This window comes from Lissotriton helveticus, chromosome 12, assembly GCF_964261635.1.
Source record: "Lissotriton helveticus chromosome 12, aLisHel1.1, whole genome shotgun sequence".
In the NCBI taxonomy this organism is placed as follows: domain Eukaryota; kingdom Metazoa; phylum Chordata; class Amphibia; order Caudata; family Salamandridae; genus Lissotriton; species Lissotriton helveticus.
In genome coordinates, this window is record NC_136073.1 from 697,339,915 (window position 1) to 697,360,457 (window position 20,543).

At 48.4% G+C, this 20,543-nt stretch overlaps 1 protein-coding gene across 1 annotated transcript in view; it reads left to right on the forward strand.

The window, feature by feature from the left end:
• Nucleotides 1-20,412, forward strand: part of CALB2 (calbindin 2) — a 126,315-nt gene extending 105,903 nt beyond the window's left edge. Inside the window, exons 9-11 of the mRNA XM_078670589.1 lie at nucleotides 2,482-2,535; nucleotides 10,663-10,734; nucleotides 19,801-20,412. Coding sequence (XP_078526715.1) covers nucleotides 2,482-2,535; nucleotides 10,663-10,734; nucleotides 19,801-19,923 — 249 coding nt within the window. The 3' untranslated portion in view covers nucleotides 19,924-20,412. The remainder of the gene's footprint in view (nucleotides 1-2,481; nucleotides 2,536-10,662; nucleotides 10,735-19,800) is intronic.
• Nucleotides 20,413-20,543: the final 131 nt, after the last annotated feature.

The window sequence follows — 20,543 nt, forward strand, 5'->3', positions numbered from 1 at the left end:
AGAATACTATTCGTGGCGGAGATATGCACACACATAAATTAGCTTATGCCTGCCAGGAATGCCTTTGTGATTGGCAGTATTGCAAATGAGGCTGTTAAAATATGTTTATGACCAAATGTACCTTTGTCAGTAGGCCCCATAGTGTTGTAACTCTTATGCTTATTGTACTGCATCATACATATAGTGTTCTAACATACATTCACAGTGTTCATTCGCAGACATACTATTTTCAAACTTACACTGATGGAGCTGTAGTACACACCTATGTGACTGTCAGGCGAATCTATTCTGGTCTATGAGGCACAATTCTGCATCTTAAATTATTAGTGCTCATCCCACACATTTAGTGCTCCATCGTCTACCTATCGGGCTTAGACACACGTATGCTGTACTCTTATAGTACTCTCTTCCTTACATTGTCCTGCTCTGTAAAACGCCTATTGTGCTCTAATATACAACTGTACTGCTCTGTTGTATGCTCAAATATCTCATAGTGAATTATGGGATTCTGTGGCCTGGAAATTTCCAGTATAATTATGGACTTTACACATTTACCACATAATTAATGAACTACTGTACAATTTGCGGTGTATATATAAAATGTTGCTTCTAGCTCAAACAGATCAAAAGTTACTAAAAATGTGGCAACGTGTTGTGCAGTGGGAGGCCATTTCAAAAGCCGACTGGTCATCTTTCTTTAGCCTGTTGCTGTACTTGAGTGTTAAACTGCCACTGATGAGATAGAACCTTTCTCCAAGACAGTGTTAATGTGTAAAAAAGGCAAAATAATGCAGTAATACTGTCACAATATGTGTCGCCTCACTCTGTGTTATTTGTGTTTTCTTGCTGCATAACTTAGGTTAACCCTCCTGTATTAATTTGATCATACCCGTCGCATGATTACAGTGGCCCTGCCTATGAGAAACAAGTATAATCCCCTCTCTCTCTCGATCTTTTTCTGTCTCTATCTTTAAAACACCCCTACGCTTCTCCAGATTTACAAAACCATGTAAACCTGGGGATGCACCAATACCATGCACCTTTCCAAGCGAGGCACAGCTGGGAGAAATTACTTTATTTCTCCTCGGTTTTTCCTCTTTCCTTGTGTGCTGCATTCTTAACACATAGAATGAGGAAAAAGTCTTCCAATATGGTTTGTGTGCAGGAAGGTGCCCCTTCCTGCACAAAAACAATGCCTGCCAACAACAAGGGTGCCTGTGTTGGCGCCAGGATGCCGAAACTACACTAGTGCTGGGGAAAGGACAGGAATGCACCAAATTGGTTAAATACAGTGCATTTCTGTCCTTTCACTTTGATGTAGGGCAGCACAGCAAGGTGACTTGCTGTACTGCTGTACACCAAAACCCCATAAACGAGGCGACGAGGGTTATCTAAAGTACACATTCAGCGCTCTGACATATGTCTATAGCACGCCAACACACTCATAGTTCTTTATCACACACCTGTGTCACTGGTTTATCTATCTGCAGTGTGTCGTACCCGCACAGTGCTTAATATTAAACGTGCCCATGGTGTGTGAGTTTCCCATCACCCCCCAGCAGTGCTCGAACATAAACCTGCACTCAGGGCTCGAGTCGGGGTATCACGCGGGTGGACGGCGTACCCCCACTTATTTTAACGGGAGCTTGATAACTGGCGCAAATGGAGCCACACATTCACTCTTTGGCCTCTCTGGGGCGAGATCGGAGCTCATTCAGAACGCTGCTCACGCGCTGGCTTCTCTGATGCAATCGCATCTAAGGGGTGAGCGAGGGGAGGCAATGAGCCTGATGGTGCAAGACACCTTTCGTGAGGTCACTTCCTGTCGTGACGTGAGCGTCCCCCTACTTCTGTTTTTTAGGACTTGTGCCCTGCCTGCACTGCTCGGTCAAATTCCTTTATTGTTCATTCAAACACTTATCACGATATATCATACACTCAGGGAACAAGTCGTAAAAAAGAAGTGGGGAGACACTGTCACCGGAAGTGACGTCACGACCGGAAGCGACGTCACGAAACGTGCTGAGGTCCTCGTCCCAGAGAGGCCAAAGAGTGAAGTCCAGCTGTTTGGCAGGGAGGACGGCGTCCCCCTCGGTAAAATAATTGGGGGGACGCCGTCCACCCGCGTGGTACTCCGACTCGAGCCCTGCATACACCCCTTTTGTTTTCTCTCATAAACTCTGCCATACACCTGTAATGCTCTGTCGCACAACTCCTTTCCATCCCGTGCATAGAATACCCGGTGCTACACCTGGGGGCGGGGCGCTCAGGGCCACACGCCTCCCCAGAAAATGGCAGCTGTAGATCATTCCTGAAGGCACGAGGTGACATTTCACGCTGGTCTCCGTCTCCGAGGCGCGCGCCCTTCACAGCTCACCGCTCCCGCCCCCAGCAGCCGGCCTCACCTCACCCCTCCCTCCTCGGCACCCGAAGCAGAGCTCACTTTTAATTATACGTCCTTCTCGTTTCTTGTTCTTTCAGGGAATGAAGCTGAGCTCAGAGGAATTCAATTCCATCTTTGCGTTTTATGACAAAGTGAGTAATGTAAAAAGAATTCAGCTCCTCGCTGGCAGAGAAGAGTCGGTACTATGCAAGCGCTGGGGGGTTATGGGGTCTGTGGAGGGGGGCAGGACTCAGAGACACAAAGTCCCATGACTTGGACACACGAGCACTACGGGAGTACAGAGAGGGAGACTAAAAGATACAGAGCCAAATGACTACAATTGCACCAGCATCAATACAGAGCAGGCAAACAAAAAGGAAGGGAGACTCAAAAATACAGATCCCGATGACTGAATTTAACAGGATTCAGTACAGAACAAAGATGGAAACTCGAATGCACAGAGCCAGAGGACTAGAACAAGGACAGCGTCATTACGCAGGAGGTATCATCGGACATACCCAGGCCCAGGACTGTAGCAGAATCACTGCGGACAGAGGAGGGAGATGAAAAATGCAGAGCCCCGGCACTGCAGAACAAAAGCATTAATTATAAAGGAGGGTGACTGAAAAATACACCCCTAAGCCAAGACTGTAACTCAACCAGCGTTAGTGGGGAGGGGGTGGTAGACCCGGAGATACAGCACATCAAGACTGCAACAGAGCACCCTAAGGACTGTGAAAGTCTCAAAAGTACTAAGCACAAGGATTGTAACAGACCAGCATCACTGCAGACTTAGATGGGGACTGAAAAATACACAACCCCAGGCCTGTAACAGGACCACAATCACTGCAAACATAGATGGGGACTAACAAATACACAACCCTAGGACTGAAACAGCACCAGCATCCCTGCAGACATAGATGGGGACGAAAAAATACACAAACTTGGGACACAACAGACCAGCATCACTGCATGCATAGATGGGGCTAAAAAATGCACAACCCCAGGACTGTAACAAACAGACCAGCATCACTGCAGGCATAGATGGGGACTACACATTTACAACCCCAAGACTCTAACAGACGAGCATCACTGTATACATAGCTGGGGACTAAAATACACAACCCCAGGACTGTAACAGACCACCATCGCTGCATGCATAGACGGGTACTAAAAACTACCCAACACCAGGGGGCACCGGGCAATCCCCCGGTGCGCCGCAAGGGTGGAGGACGTTTTTTGGCTCCTGGGAGCCGTTTTTGTTACAGGGCCGTTGTGATGTTCGTCATAAAAGCAGACAGGAATAGTTGAGGAGTCAAACGGCATTTATTTGGGTTCGATATGCCAAAGGATAATCAGCGACCCCAGCCACAGCACAGGCCACAACAGGTGGCAACTTCACACTGCCCGCCGGCGCTCGCCTTGGAACGCTGGTCGCGGTGACATTCTAAGTGATGTCACCGCGAGCAGCTCCATTACATGCGGAGACGCCGGGGGGAAAAAAGGTGGGAAATACCACACATCCCCCTTCCCTGCAGAATGAAACATCAGATTTCAACAAGAGAACCAATGGTGAAACCGAACATTACATCATCACATACTGTTCTAAATGTCTGGGAGGTCTGGTCATTCTCCGGCTAGTCATTACACCCGGGTGGGGGACCAGCCACTGCTCCTTGGGAGTGGGACCCATGTTTCCCTTGGAATCACCATTACCCTCACATTCTCTACAGGAATCCTGCCCAGGTGGGTGAAACCTCACTACTCTTCCCAGGTTCCAGATCTTCCCTTCCTGGGTCTTCACTGCATTCTTGAACAATTTAGTGATCTTGGTGGGCCTACTGTACTCTGACCATCTTGCCCTGCTCGTGGGTGTCCTGATCTTAATGTCATCTCCTACCTTAAACTCGGCCTCCTGTGTAGAGTTGAGCCTGTCGAATCTTTCTTTCCTCCCCACCATAACTCCTTCCTGCCTCACTAATCCTTTCGCTTCCTTGGAGTGATCTGACCATCCCTTATTCCACCCCATCCACCCTGGGGATAGTTTTGTGTTGGGTATTCTTGCACGGAGCAACTCGAATGAGGTGACCCCCGTCATTTGGTGCGGGGTGAACCTGTATGCTTCAATCCGCCTCCATACATCTTCCTTCCAGTTCATGCCACTGGCCTTTGCTAACTGGATACTCTCCTTGAGGGTCTTGTTAAAACGCTCAACCATGCCATTGGTCTCCGGGTGATACAGGGCACACCGCTTGTGTGTGATTCCTCTCTCCTCAAGGAAGTCTTCCATCTCTTTCGAACACAGTTGCACTCCATTGTCCGTGAGTAGGCTGCTGGGTAATCCTTCCCTAATAAACAACCCTTGCAGGAACTCAATGACGACCTTAGTTGTGACTTCACTCACCAACTTCACTTCCGGCCACCTGGAGTACAGATCCATGAGCACTAGAATGTACGGCGTGCGCACTTCTCCCGTCAATGGACCAACGATGTCTAACGCCAACTCTTCCCAGGGTCCAGAAGGTGGTGGCCTGCACACCATTGGGGGTGTCTGTTGTCTCAGTACTTTTTCACTGATGCTGCACGGAACACAGTCTCTTACTTTTCTCTCAATTGCGAGATCCATGCCCGGCCACCAGTAGTCTTCTCTCAACCTTTGTTTTGTCTTGGTGATGCCCAGGTGGCCATCGTGAGCCATGTCTATCAGATTCTCTCTCACAGTCGCGGGAGGTACCAATCTCGTCCCCCTGAACAGGCATTCTTCGACTACGGACAGTTCATCTTTGATAGTCCAGAACGGCCGCATATCCTCATCTCGTTTATCTTCATGATTCCATCCGTCTTTTACTCTTTTGCACACCTCATCCAAGACTTCGTCTTTCTTTTGTGCACTTCTCCATGTTTCTTCTCCTATCGCCTTTTGGATGGCGCACACATTTTCCATCTGATAGTTTTCAATTTCATCATCCTCCTTCTCATTTGCTTCACTTGCCTCATTTTCTTTCACAAGCCTTGACAAGCAATCTGCAGCAAAATTACGCCTTCCTGGGACGTACTCGACATAGAAAGTGTATTCCTGGAGACTGACCACCCAGCGCCTGATCCTGCTAGAGATAGCATCCAGGCCTTTCTTGCTGAATACCTCCACCAATGGTTTGTGGTCAGTGCGAAGGGTGAATTTTGTGCCCCACAGGAAATCCCTGAATTTGCCCAATGCCCAGAATACCGCTAAGGCTTCTTTTTCGATCACCGAGTAGTTGTTTTCTGACTTCTGAAGGGATCTTGAGGCGAAAGCTATCGTTTCCTCTCCGTCTTTGCTTACTTGAGTGAGGACTGCCCCCAACCCTTTTGCGCTAGCGTCGGTAGTGACTACTGTCGCACGGTTGGGTATGAAAGACTTTAGGCTGGGTGCTTCTGCAAGTGCATTTCTCACGTCCTCAAACTCTCTCTGACACTCTTGACTCCAGTCGAACGCTGTCTCCCTTTTCAACAACAGTCTGATAGCATACGTCCTTCCTGCCAGGTTCCGTATGAATTTCCCGTAGAACTCCAGCATTCCCATAAATGACTTGATTTCGTCCTTGCTCCTAGGGGGCACCAAATTTACAATGGTGTTCTGGAGCTCCGCTTTGGGACGGATACCTTCTGCCGTCACCTTGTGTCCCAAGAAATCCAGTTCCGCGCAGCCAAATACGCTCTTTTCCCTCCTCACTGTTAGACCATGCGACCTAAACCTGGCCAGCACTCGTCTCAGCCTCTCATCATGTTCCTCATGGTCTTTTGCAAACACCAACACATCGTCCTGATAGCATACGACTCCAGGAATCTCTTTCAGGATATTTCCCATGAGCCTCTGGAACACGGCTGCCGCAGAGACCAACCCGAAGGGCATCCTCTTGAACTTGTACGCGCCCATGGGCGTCACAAACGCTGTGAGTTCTTGCGACTCTTCGTGCAGCTTGATCTGAAAGTAAGCTGAGGTAAGGTCCAGTGTGGAGAATACTCTTGCACCCTCTAGCATGCTCATCATCTGGGTGATGTTGGGCAGCGGGAATCGGTCGACCACGACCTCTTTGTTCAGAGCCCTGAGATCAATGCATAGCCGAACCGACCCATCCTTTTTCTGGGCGGCCACGATGTGCGCCAGCCATTCCGTCGCTTCCACCCGTTCGATGACTCCTGCTTTGCACAGTTTCTCGAGTTCCGTCTTCACCGCTTCTTGGATGGCAATGGGTAGCTTCATGACCTTGGCCACCACTGGCTTCGCGTTTTCTTTCAACTTGATCTTGTGGCAGTAGTTCTTAAAACATCCACGCTCTTCGCTGAATACCTCCTTGAACTCTGCCACTAAATCTTCCTTTGGCTCTTGTATCTCCTGTATTAAGATTTGGGGATTGCTATTGGGATAGACCCCCAATTCCTTCTGTGCCTGCCAACCCAAAATGTTATCACCAACTGTAGACACATACACCTTAGACACTGTTGTCCTGTTCTTGTATTCAACTTTGTCCCAGAAGTAACCTTTCATTGAGATGGGGCGACCAGCATACCCCCCGGGCCTCACATCCATTTTCTTCAAGATTATCGACCCACGGCGCCACTGGGGTGGCTTGGTGAGCAAAATAACAATGGATTAAACCCAGATCTGTGACTGGGGGTGAATGTTTTGCCATTGTGCAACATTCCATCCATCATCTTGTGTGTTTTGCTGTTCACCCTATGTGGGAAGGGTATGCCCAGACGTGGGTCCCGTGCTCACTAAGGCACTGGAGTCAAGCTATCCTGGCTGATGAAGGCTGATAGCCAGAAACCGGTCCTAGGATGCTTGATTCAGGTCTAGGGAAGACATGGCTTGGCAGTTCGGTCTGGACTGTTCCCATGAGGCACAGGGTCAAGACTGATTTGCAAATGGCCATGTCTGAACTGGGGTGGCTTGGTGAGCAAAATAATGATGGATTAAGCCCAGATCTGTGACTGGGGGTGAATGTTTTGCCATTGTGCAACATTCCATCCATCATCTTGTGTGTTTTGCTGTTCACCCTATGTGGGAAGGGTATGCCCAGACGTGGGTCCCGTGCTCACTAAGGCACTGGAGTCAAGCTATCCTGGCTGATGAAGGCTGATAGCCAGAAACCGGTCCTAGGATGCTTGATTCCGGTCCAGGGAAGACATGGCTTGGCAGTTCGGTCTGGACTGTTCCCATGAGGCACAGGGTCAAGACTGATTTGCATATGGCCATGTCTGAACTGGGGTGGCTTGGTGAGCAAAATAACAATGGATTAAACCCAGATCTGTGACTGGGGTGAATGTTTTGCCATTGTGCAACATTCCATCCATCATCTTGTGTGTTTTGCTGTTCACCCTATGTGGGAAGGGTATGCCCAGACGTGGGTCCCGTGCTCACTAAGGCACTGGAGTCAAGCTATCCTGGCTGATGAAGGCTGATAGCCAGAAACCGGTCCTAGGATGCTTGATTCAGGTCTAGGGAAGACATGGCTTGGCAGTTCGGTCTGGACTGTTCCCATGAGGCACAGGGTCAAGACTGATTTGCAAATGGCCATGTCTGAACTGGGGTGGCTTGGTGAGCAAAATAACGATGGATTAAGCCCAGATCAGTGACTGGGGGTGAAAGTTTTGCCATTGTGCAACATTCCATCCATCATCTTGTGTGTTTTGCTGTTCACCCTATGTGGGAAGGGTATGCCCAGACGTGGGTCCCGTGCTCACTAAGGCACTGGAGTCAAGCTATCCTGGCTGATGAAGGCTGATAGCCAGAAACCGGTCCTAGGATGCTTGATTCAGGTCTAGGGAAGACATGGCTTGGCAGTTCGGTCTGGACTGTTCCCATGAGGCACAGGTTCAAGACTGATTTGCATTTGGCCATGTATGAACTGGGGTGGCTTGGTGAGAAAAATAACGATGGATTAAACCCAGATCTGTGACGGGGGTGAATGTTTTGCCATTGTGCAACATTCCGTCCATCATCTTGTGTGTTTTGCTGTTCACTCTAGGTGGGAAGGGTATGCCCAGACGTGGGTCCCGTGCTCACTAAGGCACTGGAGTCAAGCTATCCTGGCTGATGAAGGCTGATAGCCAGAAACCGGTCCTAGGATGCTTGATTCTGGTCTAGGGAAGACATGGCTTGGCAGTTCGGTCTGGACAGTTCCCATGAGACACAGGGTCAAGACTGATTTGTAAATGGCCATGTCTGAACTGGGGTGGCTTGGTGTGCAAAATAACGATGGATTAAACCCAGATCTGTGACTGGGGGTGAATGTTCTGCCATTGTGCAACATTCCGTCCATCATCTTGTGTGTTTTGCTGTTCAGCCTATATGGGATGGGTATGCCCAGACGTGGGTCTCGTGCTCACTAAGCCACTGGAGTCAAGCTATCCTGGCTGATGAAGGCTGATAGCCAGAAACTGGTCCTAGGATGCTTGATTCCGGTGCAGGGAAGTTCGGTCTGGATTGTTCCCATGAGGCACAGGGTCATGACTGATTCGCATATGGCCATGTCTGAACTGGGGTGGCTTGGTGAGCAAAATAACGATGGATTGAACCCAGATCTGTGACTGGGGTGAATTTTTGCCATTGTGCAACATTCCATCCATCGTCTTGTGTGTTTTGCTGTTCACCCTATGTGGGAAGGGTATGCCCAGACTTGGGTCCCGTGCTCACTAAGCCACCGGAGTCAAGCTATCCAGGATGATAGCCAGAAACCGGTCCTAGGATGCTTGATTCCGGTCCAGGGAAGACATGGCTTGGCAGTTTGGTCAGGACTGTTCCCATGAATGTTTTGCCATTGTGCAACATTCCGTCCATCATCTTGTGTGTCCGGACTCAGCATGGGACTATGATAGAACCAGACTCAACATGGGACTATGATGGAACCAGACTCAGCATGGGACTATGACAGAACCAGACTCAGTATGGGACTATGACAGAACCAGACTCGGTGCATCAAGAACACAGAGGGATACTCAGGGAGATATAAAGGAAGCCAGTGGAGTCTGCGGACTATGATGGAATCAAATTCTGCATGGGACCATGATGGAACCAGATTCAGTACATCCAGTACACCTAGGAAAACTCAGGGATGTGTAAAGGAAGCGAGCAGGCATGGGGACTATGACGGCACCAGATCGTGTATAGTACAATCAGTACACAGAGGGAGACTCAGGGAGCATAAAGGAAGCCATTTGAGTGTGTGGACTGTGATAGAACCAGACTCAGTGCATCCAGTACACAGAGAGAGACTCAGGGACATAAAAGAAAGCCAGCAAAGTCTGGGGGCTATGACGGGACCAGACTATGTATAGTACATCAAAGAGACAGAGGGAAACTATAGGACACATAAAGGAAACCAGAAGAGACTGGGAACTGTGATGAAACCAGACTTTGTATAGTACATCCAGTACATGGAGGGAGACTCCATTTTCGGGGAGGGAGAGGAAAAATAGGTCTTCAGGACTACACTAAAAAAATATTTAGTGCCAGATGTTCCACATGGAGTGGAAGCCAGCAGTCTCTTAGGACTGTAACAGAATCAGCATCAGTTACTGTAGCAGAACCAATGGGTGCGGGAGCACCACAGCACCCCAGGACCGTGTTTACCATTCTTTATTTGAGGCACAAAATCATAATTTCATCACCCCAACTTTGAACATAGTGATCAAACCCTAGTATGAGCGCAACAGGTATAGGAAACCAATCCAATGAGATCTAGAGAAGTTGGATCATGCTAGCGAAAGACAGAAAGCCGGGGCTTGAGAAAGAGGGAGTAGACATATTCAATAATTGAATTGTTTATATTTTATATAGCACACTGCACCCCAAAAGGGCAATTTGCGATAGAAAGCCAAAAGATGTGTTGTGTCTAGACATGTTGAGATATAAATAGATGTTAAGGACTCAGGTGGCTGAACGTACTTGCCCTTTAAGAAGTTAATAACTAAGTAACAGGCCAGAGTCTAGTTTGTTATAGGAAGACTGTGCTAAGGGCAGTCAGACATAGACATTTGTTTTAGTATGTTGTGCTGGCCGAGTTGTTCTAGCCAGGGTCAGGCTGATCTGGGAATGCTCCATTCTGTAAGTGTTAATGATGGTAAATGCACCCCTTATATTACTAGCCATTGTTAAGCCCAGAATTGCCATCACATTTTTCTTTTCAGTTGATTTAAAGCCTTACTTGTTTGTGTGAGTGCCCATGAAGTTACCAGATAAAGCTTGTTTTAATCTGTCGATCTCTCCTCCGCCTCCAATCCCCGACCCCCCCTAGGACGGTAATGGGTTCATTGATGAGAACGAGCTGGATGCCCTCCTGAAAGACTTCTTCGAAAAGAACAAGAAGGTGAGATGGGCTCATGTGCTGGGGACAGGCTTGGCATGCTTCCTGTACTCTCCAGTCTCTCAGGCCAAGGAGGCAAGAAGACAAAGTTAGAGTTCTCAAGGATACAGGAGATGCAGCAACATGGGCCTTGAACTGGGGGCAGCTATGGTTTGATAAAGCCCTGTCTGTTCCAGTCTATCCTCATGCCAGATGAAGTCCAGACCATTCTCTGAAGAGATAATGATTTGTCCTTTGCCAGACCAGATAAGGCCCCGTCCATTCTGAGGCATTATACAGCCCGGTCTGCTCTGTGTTGGATAAAGCCACACCTATTCGTGGGTCGTGTAAAACTCCATCCATTTTCAGACCAGAAAGAGCCCAGTCCGTTCTCAGAAGAGATCATGATTGGTCCTTTAGTAGGACATATAAAACTCTGTCCATTCTGGAGATCCTTTTGAGAGATTTTGAATTTGAATATCTGGGAATCAGACTAACTAACTCTAATTCATGGACTTCCCAAATCTCCCCCTTATGAAAAACAGGGCTATGGCTGTCCTTAGTTTTGCTAAATGCACTTCTTCACACCTGATATGCAATGTAACAGAAATGTATAAAGCCCAAGTAATTAATTCTACCCTCTATGGTGCAGAACTCTGGGAGCATTGTGACGTGACAAACCTTGGGATCGAAGAGAACAACTTTATAAAGTCCTTAACATACCTTGGCCAGATGACCCCTTAATACCCTTAGGGTTAGATCTCGCACTGAAGCACATTGCAGAGCTTACCAAACTGAGGCCTATACTGTATTGGCTTCGTATTTGGTCTGTTGATGAGTTAAGACCATTTAGGGATGCGCTTCATGATATCATGATATTACTCAATCATGAGCATTGAAGATTCCCTGGCTAAGCTATATTAAGAGGTCTCTATTAGATCTTGGCCGTAGAGACAATTGGTATAACCCACCCTTTACTCGTCCATCTGCAGTTACCAGACCAAAAGCCAGGTATTGGGAATCACTCATGGTGAAGAGGGAATAATTTATAACACTTTAGCACAAGCATTTTTGGACCATAAAACTGTCTTTAAGAGCGAGCAAATCTCATATCATATCAACCCAGCCCTATTAAGATCGTGGTATTTAAAATCTAAATGGGGCGTTTTGCCATTAGCTACATTTATATTTACCTAGTCACCAGTCACCATTAGATTCAAACTATGTTGTTTGTGTCAATAAGAGGAGCATTTACTATTTGTACGTGCCACATATTCTAGACCTGGGGCTAAATGGGTCAAACCAGTATGTCAGTTTATGGGCCTATCGACCTCATAAATGTGCTAAGAATATGGAAACCTGACTCAAGAATGGACACAGTGTTTGTGGTTTCTAAATTTCTGTACACAGCGTGGCTGATAAAACCTAAAACACCGGGTAAGGCTAATATTTGTAATGTATAACAGGCATCTGCTGTTTTTGTTTTGTTTTTACTAAGTGTTTTTATCATGTGTTTTAGAATTTTAGAAACAACCTTTTATCAACTGCATTTGTATGAGTTTAGGTTTCAATGACTGTTTGTTATGCTGCATCTTGTTGATGGATTTCCTTATCCAATCTGAAAATAAAGATGAAACGCTAGTTTGTTCTCGGTTACATAAAGCCTCATCTATTCTTATCAGTGCTTTAAATGGGTCGATACTGTCCGGTACTGATTACCAGCACTTTTTTTTATTTTGAGAGGGACAGTACCTGCACTTCTCAAGAGTAACGTAATACTTTTAATTGGAGAATACCGGCACTTCTCAGAAACAGGTACTCTGTTATAGAGTACCTAAACTTCTATTTTTCCATTTCAAGCATTCTTGGTTCATATAAAACCCCATCCTTTCTAAGGCCATATACGTCCCAGTCCATCCTCAGAACAGATAATGCTCAGTCTCTGCCCAGGCTAAAGTAGCTTCATCCCTTCTCAGGCCACATAAAGCACACTCCATTTTTGGGTCATATAAAGCTCCATCCATTCTCAGGCAATATGAAGCTGAGCCCATCGCAGTTCAGGTAAATACTGGCCCATTCTCAGGCCAGAAATGCCCAGTCCGTTCTCTGTCAGGTAAAGCCAGGTCCATTCTCAGGCGTGATAAAGCCCTGTCCATTTTCAAGTCTGTAAATCCTAGTCTCCAAAGATTATGAAGTACCATTACAGTGTCAGTTTTACTGTTCACAGTACCTCGATAAGTAAAGGACTACTACCAATCTCGATATTGCTGTGTGTGTCAAACCTGTAGTAGACAAAAGATCTGAAGCGGTGGTTGTTGCATTACAAACAATATTGCTTATACATCATACGTTCAAATAAGTTTAGGTTCCTGTTTGTAAAAGTTACACAATGTTACACAAAGACTATATTTTTAATGTAGTACAGATGCAAACATGGTAACTTGTGGTTAACGAGGAAAATTGTTAACGCAGCCTAACATAGCCTTACTGTAGAATGTGGGCCTTTGGTGTCATGGCGGTCACATAGGTGACGAACTCTGGTGCTGTACGACCTGTGGGGAAATTATCCTTCCCTTCTCCCCCATGGGCATCTGACCTCCAGTGTCTTGGAGGATCGGGGGGAAAGCCTGGCTCACTCGGACAGTGGAAGGAGGCTCCCCTATGCGGAATGGATGGTGAGAACAGTCGGGCACAGCCCAAGGTGAAAACCAAAATGGCGGGTGCAGTTCAGGGCAGGCGGTGACTAGCTCGGCCCGGTGCAGAAGCGTGGCACCCAGAGAAAATCGCCCACAGTGAGCGATGTCAAGCACAGCAGGAAGTGTGGTCCCCTTTTTGTTAGAGGACTTGACAGCAGGGAGCTGTGAGGCTGGGGGCCTAAGCTGGCTGCAACCAGTGGGGGCTCCTCCGCTAGGAGCGTCACCCCACTACACAAAGAGGAAAAATAAAATGACAATAACGTATCGTTATTAGTTTTCCTAATGCAGTCAGTGGCTCTCAGGTGGGGCGGGGCTGGCCAGAGCAGGGGGAGGAGTGGTTTGCACTCCCTAAGTGTGCATGATTGCTTGAACAGTCATGCGCACTTTACATCTTTCTCAGCAGGCTGTAATGCACAGCCTGGTGGTGAACGTGCCCAGCCTCCCATGTCCCATCTGAGTGCCAAACCACGGTCCTCAGATCAATTCCAAAGGGGAGCCTGGGTACTTCCCGCTGCTGGGACCGGAGACAGGAAGAAGAGGACGGGAGGGGAGGCGGCAGCCAGCCGTAGCAAAGGAAAGCGTGTTTTTTTTTCTTTCTTCATCCTCCACCCCACCACCCGGATCTGGTAGCAGCTGCTACTGGCTGCAACATGGACGCCTGTAGTGCTCTCACGGCCCGGCATGGGAGGGGTGTAGAACGACGAGGGATTTTCCAGCAGTTGCCCTCACTCAGGGGAGTGCAGCAAGGCCGGTCAGCATCCCACTTTCTTGGTACCACGGATGAAGGTGAGGTGAGGGGCAGAAGCACCTAAAAGTGCATAAAAAGGCCAATTCCTGCACATCACAAAAAGGCACATTACAGGACCAGAAACCCAGGGGCAGCACTGGTGGCTTGGTGAGAGGTCTGTGGCCCCCTTGAGAGTGGCTGGTGCCTGGGGACAATTGAAGACAAAGAACCCAGGTTGATCGTGGACCCCAGCCTCTCCCCATTGGTTTGCACTGCAGATGATGAGGAGGCTTGAGGTGAGGTCTAGGTGGTCCGGGAGAAGTGGGGTGTTCGTGCCACGGGGTTTGGCAGCAGGGAACCATAACAGCGTGGAGACAGTGAGGCAGGGACACCAGGGGGTGGTGGTCCCATTGATCCCTCAACAGCCATAAATGGGCCAGTGAGCAGACAGTCAGGAGAACCCACGGCCTGTGGCATCAGAGTGTGGAGGCCTTAAAATGGTGAGGCCAAAGGTGACAACACAACAATTCCCTGGGGAATTCAAGTGGAGTGAGGTGGAAAACAAAGGCCCCTATGGTGGTGATGTGGAGCTGACCTTGAGGGTGCATACAGCAACAATACTGGCGGCATTACAGGAGACGATTAATGCCCTGGAGCTAAAAATGGATGCAGTGACCCAGGACGTTGGACTGGTGAGAACTAATGATCGCACATTGGCAGATAGGGTGTCGGGGATGGAATTCACACTCACCCACTTGAAACCAGCAATGTCAGCAGAGTAAGCACATTTTGAGATGCTGGAAATACTGTGGCAGCCCTATAAAACAAACTGGATGATGCAGAAGGGTTCTTTCACCGCAACAATGGGCAGTTTGTGGGGTCCCAGAGAAGGCAGAGGGCCCCTTCATGGAGCAGTTCCTGGAGGACTGGCTATCCTTGGTGCTTGAGGGTAAATAGCTCAAGTGGTTTACAGTGGAGAGGGCGGACAGACTCCCTGGTCACCCCCCAATACCTGGTGAAACGCAGAGGGCAACGGTGGCCCCGCTGCTTAATTTTCGTGACTGGGACAATATCCTGCAAGTGGCAAGGTCACACAGTTCATGGTCACTGGAGGAGGAGTGTGAATATATACCCAGATTACAAACACAACAACAGTGCAGAGACAACGGGAATCCTTTCTGGGAGTCAAAAAGCACCTCCGCCTTCTGAACATTCAGTATGTCCTCTTCTTTCTGGCAAAAATCAGGATTGTTGACCGTGGAGCCTCCACTTTTTCATGACGGCAGAGGAGGCCTACGCCTGACTGGAGGCCAAAGGTGTAACGAAACTTGAGGGGGCCCCCATGCAAAGTACCTGGAAGGGGCCCCTACCGGACTTACTCGGAAGCCCTCAGGCCAGGGCACTGCGCTGAGGGGCCCCCTGGAGCACATACTCCTGCACTGCAGGTGGTGTGGGGGCCTTTGTTACACCACAGCATCGGAGGGTTGAGCTTTTCACCCCTATGGTTTCATCTGTGTATGTAGTGCTGTATTGGGGTGCATAGTATGGTTGTAGTGAGTGCAAGTGATGCGTATGTAGAAGACTAAGAGGCATGTGTGTATGAGGGTGTTTGTGAGTCTGGATGTGTTCATGTAACTGATTTCTGTAATTAATATACAAATTTTGTTGGTCTATAAGATCAGTATACACTGCACCTTGTTTATTTTTGTCCGGTTTTTGTGTAAAATATGTATCATGAAATTGTGGATTGATTTATCAATGTGTAAAAATATATAAACAAAAATATATCCTTTTATAAAAATATAAATCTACAAAATAAAATATGTACAAATGAAACTTTTGTTCTGTGTGTAGCAGATCATCTTTTGGTGTGCCCCGTATGTGAGCTTATTTAGCCACTTGCAAAAGAAATTTAGGTCCAGAGGGTTACTATCTCAGGATAGTTCTTATTGCTGTTTTTTTCCCCTTTCTCTGACCTCGCAGTTACCTTATAGGGGGGTGCCTTATCTACTTAACACCACTGGGGATACCCAAACCAGACGGGAATGGGGGCCTGAGCAGGGGGCTGGCGGGAATCCCATCGGCGCCATAGGGTGCGTGGACACCCCTTGTTTGCTCCTTTGAAGGAACAGGCAGAAATGGAAAGGGCTAGAGCGGTTGCAGCTTTGCAGCAGACCGGACCCTGGAGTAGGTCAACTGATGGGAGGTCCTGGAGGTGGACTCGGGAGAATCGTAGAGTGGATCATGGTCCCAGAGTGTCTAGTAGGGTGTGCCGCCGCTCCCCACGTGACAACGATGACATCAGATGAGATATTCTGAGGGGGACTCCGGACAAGGAGTTTGTCTATGTGGTGCTGGGGAGGCCAGCGGGAATTAGTGGAGGCTCCGATGCAGTGTAGCATACTTACTTTACATTACTTTACGAACAATGTGGGGACGGTGAGCTCTAGTGAGATAGTTTGGGAAGCGTACAAAGTGGTTCTGGGGGGAGACCACGTCCGGGAAAAAAGCAGGAAAGGAAGTAGGCATACTGAGAAGAGGAGGGTGTGTTGGTACGCTTGGAGGCTAAAATTTGGGTCTCACCCTACAACAGAACAGATACGGGGTTGGAGGTGCTGAGGGATGAATACCGGAGTCTGGCCCAACAGGCAAGGCAGCTCTTCAGAAACAAACAGGGCTGACTGTATGAAATGGTAAATAAAGCTGGGAAGCTGATGGCCTGGCTGGCCAAAAATGAAGAGGGCCAAAGATGGGTACATAGGGTATCCACCCCAGGAGGATCCCGAGTGGAGACTCCAGACGCTATAGCACAGGTCTTCGCGGAGCACTTGAGTGGAGGGTCCTGCCCAAAATTGGAGGGGACCTGTTCAACATGGGGCAACTCGTTAGGGACCTTCCAGTTCCTCTACTTCAGGAGGAGGTGAATAGGTCCATAGAGAATGATATAACCAAGGAAGAAGTCTCTGCAGCGGTGTCGCAGCTTAGGAGCCGAAAGGCCCCAGGCCCTAACGGGTTCCCAGCGAAGTTTTTCATGGGGGGGAAATCCCACATAGTGGCCCTCATGAAAACAATGTTTGAGGAAGCATTGCAGGAAGACATCCTTCCCATGGATTTGAGACAAGCAGACATAATGCGCATCCATAAGGAAGGGACGCATAGAGAAGAGGCTTCCTATAGGACGATCTTCCTACTGAACATAGAAATCAAAATTCTGGCCAAGGTTCTAACATCCGAGGCTCATGAAGGTGACTGACACAATAATATCCCCAGACCAGTCAGGCTTTATACTGTTCAGGGCAAGCAAACATAACCTTTGTAATTTGTTTGGTTGTCTGGTCCGGAGGGACAGGATTTGTGAGCCTTCGATACTACTATCACTAGATGCCAAAAAAACATTTGATTCAGTGAAATGGCTGTACCTGATGGCAGTTTTGCCTTTGGACCAAGGTTTTTGAAATGGGTTGGGCTGTTATAGCAAGAACCACTGGCCCTGTCCCAGGTCTGCGTGAATGGGGCAAGGTCAAGGGAATTTAAGCTTGGTAGGGTCACTTGACAGGGGTGTCCCCTATCACTGCTTTTGTTTACACTTGCGGTGGAGCTTCTGGCAATTTAAACCGGGGGCACACTCAACTCAGGAGCCTAAAATGGGACCCAAACTCAGAAGATGTAATATCGCTTTTAGCAGACGATATTCTATTGTACATAACCGCCGCAGAATGCTTGATTCTCCTGCATTCTGCATTTCCTGGAGGTGTTTGTGCATACGCTGGAATCCGCAGTAATTGGAACTAATTGATTGCATTTTCCCTGATGGAAGGGATCCCATCTAATGGATAAGGTTGTCGAGAAGGGGGAGGACGGGATTCAGGTTTTTGGGTGTCTCTGTTACCATACGGCGGGACACCTTTGTCCAAGAAAATCTGGAGAATATTTTGCATGACAGTAAAGGGCGGTGTCACACGGGAGAAGTCTTCTGATCGCCGAAATAGGCAGAACGACCACTCACAAAATGATATTCCTCCCTAGGTTTCTATATATACATTGCAAAATACACTGTTTAAGGTCCCGCGCAAATTTGTTAGAGAGGTTGAGGTGCTGACCAGGTAGCTGATTTGGTATGAGGGTCTGCCAAGGATTGCCCTATCTGTATTGACACAGAAGTCAGAGAATGGGTTAGCCCTCCCAAATCTGAAGTTATATTACTGGGCAGCCCAATTGCAAATAATCATCGACTGGGAGTTTGTGACGCAGCAGGAACCATCACTCTATGCAAACTGGCGGGCAATGGACCCGGGGGGCTACAATGGCTAGCTTTACAAGACAGGTAGGTGGAACACTTTGCCAGACCCAGCTTCCCAGGTGGTAGGAGTATGGTGGCAAGTGACAAGAGCACTGGGTTGGAGGGTACGTTTGACGCTGGAAACCCCACTCTAGGAATCAGCATTGCTAGCGCACCTGAATTGTGTGGAAGATCACAGGAAGTGGGATGTACTGGGAATATCGAAGGTGGGGGACATCTCTAGGGATGATTCCATTCACTGGACTCCAAGTGCAATTTAAAGTGATGGGGGACAGTATTTACACTACTAACAGGTCAAACATATCCTGCGGGGCTATGGTGACCTTCTTTGGGAGGTGGCAGAGGAAACGCCCCTGGAGAGTGTTGGGGGCCCACTTCACAAACACACTGTTTCTCAAGCATATGCCTCCCTGCTGACGCACACCCTGCCCCCACTAGACGCCCTGCAAAGTAAATGGGAAATCGGCTTGGGGAGAATAGGAGATGATGCCTGGGTGGAGGCCTGCAGGTATCCCCAAGTGGTAGCCATCCGGGCAGGCTTTTGGCTGGTGCAGCTGATGCTACCCCATAGGGCATATTACAAGTTAACGCGCCTCCTCCGGATGTGGAAGGTAGATAATGATCACTGTCAAAGGAGATGTGGGCATAAAGGGATTCTAATCCACACCCTGTGGGAGTGCCCAAAAATACGGGTTACTGGGAGAAGATGAGGGGGGAGGATCCTTCGAATCTGGGCCGTCCCCTCGCTCTCGACCCCGCAATTGGTGGTGTTGGGTATTTGGGGGGAGCAGATGTTGAACAGATGCCAGCTCCTGTTCTGCAACGTGGCGCTAATGGTGGGCAGGAGAGACTCAGCCCGGTACTTGGGCGGGCTAAAGTCCCCACAGTGGTAGAATGGTCATCAAACTTGAACTGGTGCACGAGGGCGGAGGGGTTGGTGTACCGCGCCAGGGGGTGCCCGCATACATTTAAGAATGTGTGGGCCCCATCGAAAGAGACAGAGGATGTCTCGGACAGAGAGGAGGTATAAAAGGGCAATAGATAGTTCCCTGGACATTACGGAAAATAAGAGGGGGGGCCTGGAAAAGAGGTCAGTGGAAAGCAATGAGGGACTGCAACAGACCGTAGCAAAATGGAGCTGGTGGCTGAAGGGAGGCAGGTTCCACCAAATAGCAGAAGGGTTTGCGAGCTGTACTGTTAATGTCTTTTGTGTTATGTTGTTATGAAACTCAATAAAAAGATTTTTCTTTAAATAAAGAAAGTGAGTCTTTCCCATTATGAAAGGTAGGTAAAAATGTATCTAATTCGGTGACACACCTTGAAGGAAGTCTGACATAGCCTGTTTGTCTATTTCTTGTCCCCTACAGGAGATCAACATCCAAAGCCTGACCAACTACAGGAAAAGCATCATGTCACTCTCCGACGGAGGAAAACTCTATCGCAAGGAGCTGGAGCTGGCGCTGTGCAACGATGCCCGTTCCCCCATGTAACCACTCCTCTCTTATCCACCCCCTTCCCACCCACCTTCAACACAACCAGTAGAAAAGGACATTAAGAGAGAGGAGGGCATGCACTAGCTGCCTCCACCCTGTATCAGGTGCCACCAAGCTACCGTGGGCCTGGGTGGGGTCGGAGGTCATGGAGAAGGTGGTCACTGAAAGGGGGAGTAGCAGGAGCTATGTACGTTGTAAGTCACATTTCTACTAGCAGCAGATTGGAGACCGACCAGAGGTTGGGTCTGAATCTCCTAGGGTAAAAGTGGTTTGTTTGACGCATTCTTTTTGTGGGGAGGGGGGTTGGATTATTTTTGGGACTTGCTGTGGCCTCCTGGGTATTGCTTATTTTGGGATTTTGTGTATTCTTTGCTCTGAAGTGAAAGGACTGCTCTTTTTTTTCTTTATTTATCTCTTCCATACGTTTGTGTCCTTTTTCACCAAAGAGCAGTGTACGAATAAAACTGAGGTTGACTGCTAACAGAAGTCTCGGCTATGTGTGAACGCCATTGGTCAAGGGTGGTGCAGAGGACCTTGACAACAGCAAACACTTCTTGGGAAAAGAAGTAGGGGGCCGAAGCATGCCTGTATGAATATACCACAGTGCCAGAAGGTGA